Below are 12,512 nucleotides of genomic sequence, written 5' to 3'. Positions count from 1 at the left end.
GGTCTTTAAACGCTATGTAAGGACCCTGATTAGCAGATAGAGAGGTGCCTGTGCAGAATGCATAGGTGAAAAAGGGTTCCGCTAAGGGCTGTGCGCGGCTCGGAGGAGGCGTGAGCAGCAATATACCCACCTCCGCTGCAATCAGGGATCCACCAGCAGCGGAAGACAAACTGACTACGCTACATTAGGAGAAAATGGGAGAAAATGAATAAATAAAATAGAAAAAAAAGCTACTAGGTGCAATAAATTAAAAGATTGTGGGAATAGCTTCATGCAAGCGGAGCATTTTTCAAAGTGCTTTTAGATTAATACTAAGGACAAAAAAAGAAAAGCCAGCAGTGATTCTCAAAGAGCTGCAGAATGACCTGAAAACAGCAGGAACAACAGTTACAGAGTGAACAGTAAACAATGAGTTGCAACACAATCATATAAACGAACTGATATTTGCTCACAAAACGTCTCTACGTTATCAGAGGAGGAGTTTCATTTTCACACTATCAGTTCATGATGATGTTTTACATACTTTATACAATGTCTTTGTGACTGGACCATAACTGTGTAATACTTTCAGTTTAATTTATCTCACACCAGCCTAACCAAAACCCCATTACAGTGACGTGGTTCCTGCTCTTCATGATGCATTCAGGGTTTTGTGTTTCACTAGTGAATGAGAAGCAGGCTACTCCTACACTCCTGTGCTGGTCGAATCTGAGGTTTTCAGGTAATGTGACTCAGGTAATTGAAGTTCAGAGGACCACTTACATCAAAAGAGCGGATAGCAAAGTGGAGCGCTAAACCCGAGCAAAAACACGCTGTTATTGATTGCTGAGCTACGTCAGAGGAGCGATTCAAAGGCATAAGGGGCTAAATTGAGAGATACAGTAATGGCTGAGCAATATGTGTTTTTAACCAGTCTTGATGTTGTGATTGAGCCGTTCCAAGCCCACAACCTACATCCATCCATAGAACATGGTGGTTGCTATGTGTATAAATAACTCTTGAGGAAAAGGTTAGATTCGTGACAAAGACAGGATGACCCAGATATTCTCACAAAGGCGGTGAACCATTCTACTTTACAATCTAATTTTGTATAATATGCGAAGCTATTTATTGCGTTCTGTGAAAACCTCTAGACTGGAAGATAACATTTAAACATATAAAGCGCTTATAAATATATATTTGTTATCGTTTGAATTTTTAATGCACACATATTTTCGGCATTTATCCAAAGCGGCTTACAGTACTGTGACAGCATACAGTCTAAGCAACTGAGGGTTAAGGCCTTGCTCAAGGGCCCAACAGCAGCAACCTGGCAGTGGTGGAGCTTGAACCAGTGACTTTTTAAATTTTTTTTAATTATCTATTTTACTTTTTTCCCCCAACTTTTATCCCCATTCTAATCGTGTCCAATTACCCTGATTGTGTCCTCTATACTGATTCGACCCTTTGCCGCTGACTGAGGACGCCACTCAACTGACCTGCGCCCCCTCCGGCACGCAGTCAGTACAGCCTGCATTTTTCACCTGCACGAGCCGAGTTCATACACCGAGAGACACTGCGCACGGAGGGTCACACCCCCCTCAATGTTATTCCTCAGCCCTGTGCAGGCGCCGTCAGTCAACCAGCAGGGGCCGCAGTTGTACCAGTTATGAGGACCTATGCTCCGACTCTACCCCTAAGCCCCTGAACAACAGCCAAACGTTGTTCATACTGCCGCCCAACCCAGTCGGAAAGGTAGAGCTGAGTTTCAACTCTGGTGAGCTAGCGTACTTTACCACTGCGCCACCTGAGAGGCTGAACCAGTGACTTTCTGATTACTAGTCCAGTACCACTAGGCTACAACATCCCTACAGATACAACGATGAGCCAAAACACTGGGACCACCTGCCTAATATGCTGTCAAAACAGCTCTGACCTGCTGAGTCATGAACTTCAAAAGGAGTTCTGTAGTATCCTGTACGAGGCATTTGAAGCAGGTCTTTAACCTTCTCTACACTGTGAGGTGGATCATACTACAGTGTATTTTGGTGGCATCTCGTCCACAGCTAAATCTCTATCACTCGGGTCTTTATGTTGCAGATAAACTCAGAGTAACTACTATCAGCCCAATATTTAATAAATCTCTGACCATGACCTTCACAAATGCTATAAAATCATCATTCCCATGCACATTTGGGGGATGATCCTTGTGTTATGATTCATCAACCTGGAAAAACATCAAATCCTCAACAGATTTGAACATTTTTATCAGTTTTGTGATGAGCTATTCAAGAAGATTTTCAGTTATTCACAGTAGACACACTGCAGGGTATTAATTAATCTTTCTGTATAAACACAATACACTGATTAGTGCCTCGTTTCTGAGATGTCTCGCTAATTTGTACGTTTTTACATGGAGGGCTTTTAGCACTCCATCCTGTTCAAAAATGAAATTAAAAGAAAAGTGATTAGTAATGAATAGCAGAGAGCAGATACGCACATGTGGTCGCATTACATTGTGGTTTCAACCTGGGACAAGACAATGTAGAAAAAAATCACAACTAGCTTATTGTAGTGAGACTTGTTGGAATCATTTTTGGTCTTTTGTTTTGCTGCATCATTTTGCATTTCTGTGTAAGAAATGTTATAAATGTAAAGCGACTTTGGGTGTGAGAGAGGCGCCACATGACCAAAACAATCATAATATTTCCTCATAGTTTAAATGACTGTGTTTATATAATCCTCACTCTCAGTTTCTCTTGCTCACTTATTTACCAAAGTTTCAAGCTCACTGCTAATTTTCTATGTGCTTTCTGACTACATCATGTCATGTCACTACAAAGTCATCGCTTTACAATGATTAGCTGCACAGACGGGTCAGCTTTCTATAAAGCCCTCTGTCTTGTGCCTTGTAGCAGACTAGCCCCTGATAAAGCGATTTGAGTCTTGATGTTGTCAATTCAGTTTATTCCTGGCCTTCCTCGTCTTACAGTGGATTAATTCCAAGTCAAGTCATAACACTACCTACATGCCCAAAGTATTGTAACTTGGGGACTTAATGTGGTTCTGTAGGTCCTTTTCTGTTCTGGCCATCTCGTACACTTGCTCGTGGTGATCGTCTTCCTCCATGAGATTTTCAGCAGTTTTCTGATGCCCTTGTTCTCAAAAGCCTGAATGTTTTTTTTTTTCTCTTTCTTCAGTGGCTTTCTGACTAATTACTGGCTTAATGACTTTGTTATTGTTTACACTCACAGTGTCATTAGGAAAATTAATAAAATGAATGTTATTTTTCTTAACAGTGCTGTCCAACCAATGATCTACTGCAAAATCTGCCTAAAAGCCAAAAGCAAAAAACAAGCTTATTAGAGAAGACAAACTGGAGTGACTGCTAGTGCCTGACTGAGATTTAATGAATATAAATGAAACTGGAAATGAATAAAATGATCAAAGTGTGTGTGTGGGTGTGTGCCCTGTAATGGACTGGCGACCTGTCCGGTGTGTTCCCCACATTTCGCCCAGTGAATTGTACCCACCACGACCCTGAATAGAATAAAGTGGTGGTAAAACAGACAATGAATAACTCTATAGGTGTCCTTGACCACCTCATGGCTGTGTGGTTTAAGTCATGGGATCTCTGAGACACATGTGAAAAGGTTTCTACAATTATTTAACACTGACTGCTTGTGATTAGGTTATTGGAAACAGATTTTAAAGCCAGCTGTAAATAGCACCCTAGAGTTTCTTAGAACTTACTTACAAACCATTTGCCATTTTTGAACATGAAGAAGTCTGTCCTCGACCCATCAAGCACCATGTATCTGGGATTACAAGCAAGCACATTAAATCATGTACAAAGCAAAAATGTTCTTCTATTTGTTCTACACTGTTGATCTCGGCGTCTGACACAAATGCTTCACATTAAAGAATCTAGTTAAAGTTGACACTAGCATTACTTAAAATGTGACCTTGCTTGTAAAGGCAGGACTTTACAAGCAGTGTTGCAGTGACACACTCCGCCTCAGTAGAATTAGAATTCAGACGGTAGGGTATTTGTATTCTCCATACAGAAAGTGATGAGACCCGTTGGAGCATTATATGTGTTGCTATCTCACAGTAAGAGCGAGACAGCAGGAGTCAGTGCTACACACCGACTTCTGACACCCAAAGGGTTAAGTACTCTGTCAAGGGCAGCTAGAGCCAATTTGTGCTGGAAATAAATCCCTCAAATCATGGGGGTGTTCGCTGGCAGCCTGCTGCTGCAACCTCTGCGCTATCTCCTTTAAAAGATGTGAGTCCTGCGGTTTGTCCTCTAATCTGAGTACAAGCACATCGAAACATTACCTTAAGCTCTTACAGCACTAACGACATCGAACCAGACCAGCGTGTTGAGTCATTTTCTGTACATGCGCTGGGCAAACAAGACAGACAAGATTCTCGTTTCTTATAATTGATTTGTTGAAGGCATGTGTGAAAACTGTGCCAAATAAAACTATGAGTGACACCGCGCCACGTTTGACAGATTTAATCAACACGCACCAGCTTTACACGTAGAACTCAAAAGTGGATTGAATCGACTTTTAAAACATGCAAACTGCTGAGAAAATGACATCATTTTGCTTACAATTTGGATAAAACAGTCTAAATATGCAGCATTAATAAGGGTGAAAAAGCCTGTCATTTGGTGGTACAGATCTGTAATTAGCAGAGATTAGTAGTGCAAACAGCTGCAGTCTGAGAGCGCACTTCATCCTCAGCACGTTCCTGATTTGGGCTCCATTTTACCAGTTATACTCGTCTGGAATGAGTGACAGCGAGTAGGCTGAGCACGGGGGAACTGATTCCAGACCAGGAACGGCATTCTTTGACCTCGTTTTCTCAGAGCCGTGTATAGTAGCATTCTGGGAAACGCTGATGATTACGAGTATGAGGTAAATGCTTTGGAATAAAAGAAGCTGAAGCACAATGACTCAATAGCAGTCTAGACACAAGATCATCTTGGTTCGGTTCATGTTATTTTCATCAACTGCTTTATGCTGGTCAGGGTTTTCAACAGGAAAAACCAACCTTAGATTCAGCAGGCCAAATCAGCTACAAATCTGATTGTTTTTTTAAATGATGTTAGAAAGTTTAGTGCTTTTCTTTTAATTTTAGATCATGCACAGTGCTTACGTTAAATATATAACTGCATATGAAAAATCTGATTCAAATGCAAAGCCATTAAAGCCAGCACTGGAAGAGCTTGATTAATTGTAGAGAGGTTTTCATTTTTGTGATCTAAAAGGAACCAGAACTACATCTGGGTTTAGTTTCCCAATGAGTCACAATTTCTCTAGGTTTAATCAGGGCACTTGACCACGTCAGCTAAGAAAAGTAATGCTGCTAACAAGTCTGCTGACTCTATTCAGGTTTTTACCCCTGAGGAAATTGAATTGGCCTAACGCACCCCACTGAGCCGCATATGGCAGCCCGCTCACTAGCCGCTGAGTCACTTGCCAAGTCCTTGTCCAGTCATTGATATAAGACCAGTTTTCTTTCCCAAAAGTTTCATTACTTTAATGGAACCACAGAGTCTCAGCCAACATAACAGGCTCTTTCTGTAGCAGGTTGAAGTTTGGAACACTTGATGAAATGCAGGAATAGAGGAATGATCTAGGTCAGTTGTGTTAGTAAGTCATCTGAGACGCTAACTTTTGGAAACACATCCTAAAATCCAAAAATATAATTCATCTTGTTCATTTCATTTTTATCATCCCATTTATCCTGGTCAGGGTCGCGGCAGGCCCAGTTTCACTTGGAAACACAAGGCACATAGCAGGAACACCCTACTCAGGGTGTCAGTGCATCGCAGTGCTTCGGCTATGCCCTTAGACATAGCCAATCATGCCTGTGTACACATCCGGCTGGCTGATATCACCGCTGAGATTCGAACCAGGATCTCAGTGGTGGTGGGCTAGCGTAACAGACACACTGTCTTATCCAAACAACATCTGTGCACTATGACTACAGGACAGGAGCATGATTTAAAAGTCAGGTCTAATCGTGATCCTCTGTGTGAGGGGTGTCACTCATTTAATCCATGTCATGCTTGTAACCATTCTGTGGGATTTTATGGGACAGTTGTAGCCCAGTGAGTAGAGCTTTAGGCAACCAGTCTGAGGGTTGTGGCTCTGTCCCCAGCTTCTAAACAAAACAGGATCTTTGGAAGAAAGAATATAATTGTACTGGACACATGAATATATGACTAAATAGAGCAATTATTTAATTTTAGCTCTATTTTTAATTGTTTCTGTATAGTTACCAGGATACATATGGAACTGTGCCCTCTGGTTGCTCTGTAGAAGCCCACAATAATTAAAACAGAAATAACGTCACCTTGCTGGCTGTACCTGGTTTTCTGCATTATTAGCCAGATGTGTTAGCCAGTCTTTGTTTTCTTTTTTGGTAATGAACAGCCCTTAATCTTTTGACAGCTGCTTAGAAGTAATTAAGGTAATTCAGGTATGGTATTTTTAAAAAGATCAGACAGGCATTAAAAGGAAGCACAGACACTTTTTTATTAGAAATGAATTTTCTTTAACCCTTTTTTCTACATTTACATTTTCAGCATTTAGCAGACGCTTTTATCCAAAGCGACTTACAGTTATGACTGAACACAATTTTGAGCAATTGGTTCATTGATTTTGTTTATTTTGCTTTTAAGTTTAGAACTGGTTAAGCATGGCGCCCAGGTGGCGCAGCAGAATATTCCTCTAGCACACCAGCGCCAAGATTCTGAACTCCTCGGTTTAAAACTTGCCATAGCCGCCGGTCAGCTGGGCGCCATCTAGCAGGCATAATTGGCAGTGCCTGCAGCAGACATGTCTCTGACATGACCGGACTATGTGGGTGGGATCTTCAAACGCTGTGTAAGAACCCTAACTGGCAGATAGAGAGGCGCCTGTGCAGAGTGCATAGGTGAAAAAGGGTTCCGCTAAGGGCTGCGCCCGGGTCGGTGGAGGCGTGAGCAGCAATATACCCACCTCCACTGCAATCAGGAGCGGAAGACAAAATGACTATGCTAAATTGTGAGAAAAATGGGAGAAAATGCATAAATAAAATAGGGGGGGAAAAATTTAAGAGCTGGGTGGGCATACAGGTGGTGCATATATGTTTCTAATCCATTTTTTGGAAGTATGTTGCACAAAATAGGACTAATGCTGATTATGTATCCACATTTCTATTTTTATGCTAAAAACCTAAAAAAAAAAGGACATAATAACGGGCAACATGGACATGCAAAAGTCTTTTTAAGATTCTTAATATTTTGAGGCACTTTGTGTTAAAAGTATGCTAGCTCACTACTGCTGACATATGGAGATCCAGGGTTTAAATCTCAGTGGTGCTATCGGCCAGTCAGGCTTCTGCATGATTGGCTAATGTTCGAATGATAGAGGAGGCATGGCTGAAACAGCCTAGCCAATGGGAGGAGCACTTGTCAGTGCGCTCTCAATGCCGGTCCCAAGCCCGGATAAACACAGGAGGGTTGCGTCAGAAAGAGCAAATGCTGTAAAAACTGTGCCAAGCCTGGTATGTGGACCACATCTGCTATGACGACCTCTATATATGGGAGCACCCAAAAAAATATATATATATTCTTAATATTTTGACATATATTGGTACTGAGTTCCTAAACTACATTATAATGTTCACCACAGGGTGTATTCCTGCCTTGCACCAGTTGTTTCCGAGTGAAGCATTCAATAAAATTACATTAATAGATTTTATTCAAAAAAATTTTAGTTTAAGATCCGGCAGTGTTTTACATTTAATTTAAATATGGGAAATAAATACTGCTTTTTAAATAGTGTAACCAATTAACTAATTAAAGAAATAACCAAGAAATAAAGTGATTAGTGAATTTACTGGTAATCGCAGCCATAGTTCAGTGATCAATTTCAAAATTCTGATCTAATTGCACTGACATGATTAAAACGAATCACTCTGGGTCACAGCAGTGTGTAGTTCTGGATCAGCTCGCTGTGTTTCTGTGTGATTAGGGTGGCTGAATACGGCTGCTGGTGGTGCTGGTGCAGAATGAGGAGGCTGTTGTGTGCAGCTGCCTGAGCTCTGTTGGCTCTGGATCAGTCAGTGTGTGAATTATAAAGCTCAGTAATTACAGGCTCGGATGCTCCGAGTCTCTCAGAACAGGCACCAAAGCTCTTCGATCTATTTCTGCTGGATTCACACACTCACACCCATGCAAATAGTACCTTTTTCTTAGTGACGCATTTACTGCTGCTGCACACACACACACACACACAAGGCTCTTATATACTCTTATATACACTGCTATGTTATTTCTGTCCATCTGTTTCAGCGAGGAAGCTCTATGGTGACATTTAATTTTAAGGGAGCTAACATCCTTCTAAACATTGTTCACACACACAGATGAGAGAGTAAAAGCATGTGAAAAAGCCCTCATTGCTCGTCTAGGCATGATACAGTGCTGCCACAGGTCTGAAGTGTCGAACACTTGATTCATTTTTCCTGCCTACAATTTTTATGAGGAAATGGAACATTTTTGGGACAGACATAAAATCTAACCAGCTAATTTCAGAATATATTTTATATTTCAGATTTAAAACAGGAACAGTCCTGCCTGAGAATTAATACAATCACTTAAACTGAGCAATAAATGACACACTATGATCTCAAAAACAAACGATATTCTATGCACTAGTCAAAAAGGTCATCATGGCTACATTAATCAGACACTAAAAGTATCTGTAACGGGGCTGGACGCACCTCGCTAGAGAAAGAACAAGGCGTGATCTTCACACATCCGCAGGAGAAGAATTAGAACCCAACTGCAGGTATTTAATCAAGGTAGAACAATACTGGTGCTCCGGTGGTGCAGCGGTAAAACACACTAGCATTCTAGAGCTACTAGCAGGCTGGGCGCCTATATGGACAATGATTGGCTCGAACTGATGGAATTACGACCTCTGTTGGCTGATTGATGGCGCCCGCACAGAGACAGGTGAAAATGGGGTTCAGTGTGTGACTCTCCACATGCTAGACTGAGCCCCATATGAACTTGTCTCGTGCAGGTGCTACTGCACACGTGTCGGAGGGGGCTTGCATTAGCCACAGCTCTCCTTGGTCAGGAGTGAAGGTCAGCAGCAGTAGAGGAGGCTAAATGTAATGGGGTAATTGGATTTGACTAAATTGGAAGAAAAATTTGAAAAATATGAAGGAAAATGTAGAGACAGAGATAAACTTTATTTGTCATATATACTTATACAGATGTACAGTACAATGAAATTCTTTCTTCGCATATCCCAGCTTGTTTGGAAGTTGGGGTCAGAGCGCAGGGTCAGCCATCGTCTGGCGCCCCTGGAGCAGAGAGAGTTAAGGGCCTTGCTCAAGGACCCAACAGTGGCTGCATAGCAGAGCCTGGATTTGAACCTCCAATCTTCCGGTTTATAGCCCAAAGCTCCACTAGGGCTGGGCGATTTTCACGATTAATTCGGTTAATCAGAATGAACGTTTTCACCCGATGTTAGAATGTGACAATCGCGATTGTTAACATACTTTATATTTTTACTAAAATACCAACATGACACGAGGCAGAAACTGAGCAGACGCTCGCGGAATATAAATCAGGGAAAGTTTAATATAAAAAGGCAAAAACAGTGTACAAAACCAGGTCAGAGTCCAAAACCAGAGGATAAACTAAAACAGTAAACAGAAGACAACAAGGGTTATACACGGTAACGGTTAGATTCAGTAATAAGGAGCGTGAACACGATCGGCAAAACGAGACACAAACAGAAGAGTTTAATTAAGATTCACTGAATCGAACACCGCTGAACTGAATCAAAACTCCGGCCCCGGTCCGTGGAAACATGGGAGTTGTAGTCTATATAGTTAGAAGCAGAACGTGCCCCCTCCATCCACCCCCCAATCACAAGAGGACAAAATCAAAGCTGAGCGATTACTTCACACCCCCTCCCCCAGTATAGATACTGATACAGACTCACTCAGTGGTGGAAACAGCACAGCACAGACTCGTGTTTCTTTTAAGAAACCTGTAAAGAACTTTTTTTTAGTCCTTTTCCTAATGTAAGGTTTTGCTGCACATTATTAAAAAAAAAAAGAGTTGTTTGTGAGCTATTCTTATAAAGCATATAGATAATTCAGATTTCCATTTTGTTTTTAATTATTGTGATCGTTATTGTTATAAATTTTTAGATCCTTAAAAGGATAATTATAGGTGGTGCTGTTACTATTTTTGCACTTCTGCAGTCATTTTAATTTACAATGCAAAAAAAAGTAATCTGAGTCTTATTTCAATTGCATTATACAAGAACAAAAAAAATCGAAATCGTAATCGACAATCGGTTATAATTTTAAAATAATCGAGATTGTTTTTTTGGGCAAAATCGCCCAGCCCTAAGCTCCAGCCACTAGGCTACCACTGTCCTATGTAGGATGATAGGATGATACTGTGGCTAAAAGCCACTATCGAAAAAGTGGGATTGTGAATAAACTGTAAATAAATAAGCAGCCAAATTATTAGAAACAAAGTAAACTAAAAACACAGTAATGTCCTCAACCAGCAACGGAAAAAGTGAACAGAGAAGGAATAGCACAGAAATGCAGCAATACGTCAGAATACTCAGGCATCAGCGACAAGACCAGTTTTCAGAAAAGACAGGGAACTACCAGAACCTGACGGCTCTGCTATGAATGAGCGTAACCCTTCCACATTTTCAACTTAATTTAGAGTTAATGGCGGAAGGGTACCAATATTTTTGGCTATCTGTATTTGCTTGCAATTCCACCAAAGTCACATTATTTTAATGGTGTTTTCTTAAAAGTTGGTGTTTTCCCTTCAATGTGTCATTTACACTGGAAATCATCTTGCATTATATCAGGGACTCACGGGCACGCAGGGGTGGAAACTGTACATCACTCATCAATCTCATGTGTTTATTTACCATGAGCAGGTAACAGTCGGTTTTGTGGGTGACAACAGACATGCTGATAGCTACAGTCACAACACTGCTACAGCCAGATGGCCAAAATACCCTACAGAGCCAGCCTGGTCTATACAGCATGGCACTGAGGGCTGAGTCGTGGTCCAATATGAACAGAATGGAGCTGGAACGAACTCAGTCAAGGCCATCTGCTACAACCGGTGGTAAAGAGCCACAGGGCACCAAGTCTGAGCACAATGCCTGCGGTTTCAGCAAAGTTATTAAAAGATTTCCTCTTCCTGTATCATTTTTTTCTCTTTTTGGCTGCCTTTGCTATTAGGGGTCATCACAACAGATCTGCATACCAGACTTGGCACAGTTTTTACGCTGGACACCCTTTTTGATGTAACCATCCTATTACTAGCCACCCCCCAGACAACAGCCAATAATATCCATGCATACACCTGACTGGCTGCTAGCACAGCTGAGATTTTAACCCTGGATCCATCTGAGTTCCATTCCCTTCCTGTATAATATAATAAATAATACAAAGTAATGTTTTTCTTTTAAAAAAATGGTGAGGTATTAAACCAGAAAGACAAGGTGGGTACGTAAACATCTCATCCCTAATAAAGAACGTAGAAGAAGAGCTCTCGGGTCTTACCTTGTGTCTGCATTTGAGCACGACCCCGTACGCTCCTGTGTGAGAGAAAGAGAGATGTGTCAGATCTGGAGGGCAGTAATCTGTGCTCTCATACATCTTAGCGGTGAGACACTTTTTTAGCTATGGTTTCAAAAGTGCATTTCTTATTTATTTTCTCCATCCTTCAGTAAAAAAAAACACTGAATCATGCCAACCAGCTCCAGGATGAATCATCGTTTCATAGCTATTTTTCAGCAAAAAATGACAATGATAAACAGTATAAAAAGCAAAAAGACTTGGTATGCTTTGCATTTTACAAAGAAAAGAGTTACAGATACCATATAGTTCATTTTATATAATTGGTTTTTATATGTTAGCAATGGGTGTGTCATGAACTCTGTAATTAGGAGGGGTGTCCACATACTTCTGGCCATTTAGTGTACATTCCTGGAAAAAGAATCTGGTCACACTGAAGACATTTGTTTATTTATTTAATAATTTTCCTTTTAATAAACTGCTTAATCCTGGTCAGGGTCGTGGGAGGTCCAGTGATGGGCTAGTATAGAGGGTACTTGTTGTATAATAAACTGTTGTATAATAGAGAAAGAACATCTGAGGTCATGTGACCTTCATCTGATGTTATGTGTTATATCAAAAACCTTTATATTGTGCTTATTGTAATAACACGTCCCCTTTATCAGTGCTGAAATGAAAATGATTTTATCATCAGCATCTCTAATTGTGAGAACATGCTAATGATGAGCTAAGCTTGTTTTGTACCTGGGAACAAATTAATTAATTGTTTCCTAAGTTAAAAGGATTGGTTCATTTGCATGCGGTCACCTTTGGTGAGTGAATGAGCCAGTCAGGTAAAGAAAGTATGTGACTCCTCTGAGGGACCTGCTGTAGGGACTTACTGACCCGTTCAT

The 12,512-nt window shown here is 40.9% G+C and overlaps 1 protein-coding gene across 5 annotated transcripts in view; it reads right to left on the bottom strand.

Annotated features, from left to right (window-relative positions):
- The window catches only part of LOC134333305 (cyclin-dependent kinase-like 5), a 69,769-nt gene that overhangs the window by 35,544 nt on the left and 21,713 nt on the right, over positions 1-12,512 (bottom strand). For all 5 annotated transcript variants that reach the window (XR_010015371.1, XR_010015372.1, XR_010015373.1 and 2 more), the window contains exon 3: positions 11,605-11,639. Coding sequence is in view for 2 of the 5 variants with exons in the window: in XM_063015240.1 (XP_062871310.1) it covers positions 11,605-11,639 (35 nt within the window). In the remaining 3 variants the exon portion in view is untranslated. The remainder of the gene's footprint in view (positions 1-11,604; positions 11,640-12,512) is intronic.

The sequence above is a fragment of the Trichomycterus rosablanca genome, chromosome 19 (assembly GCF_030014385.1).
Source record: "Trichomycterus rosablanca isolate fTriRos1 chromosome 19, fTriRos1.hap1, whole genome shotgun sequence".
Taxonomy (NCBI): domain Eukaryota; kingdom Metazoa; phylum Chordata; class Actinopteri; order Siluriformes; family Trichomycteridae; genus Trichomycterus; species Trichomycterus rosablanca.
Note: the sequence above shows the minus strand (reverse complement) of the source record. Positions and strands in the feature narration are given on the sequence as shown.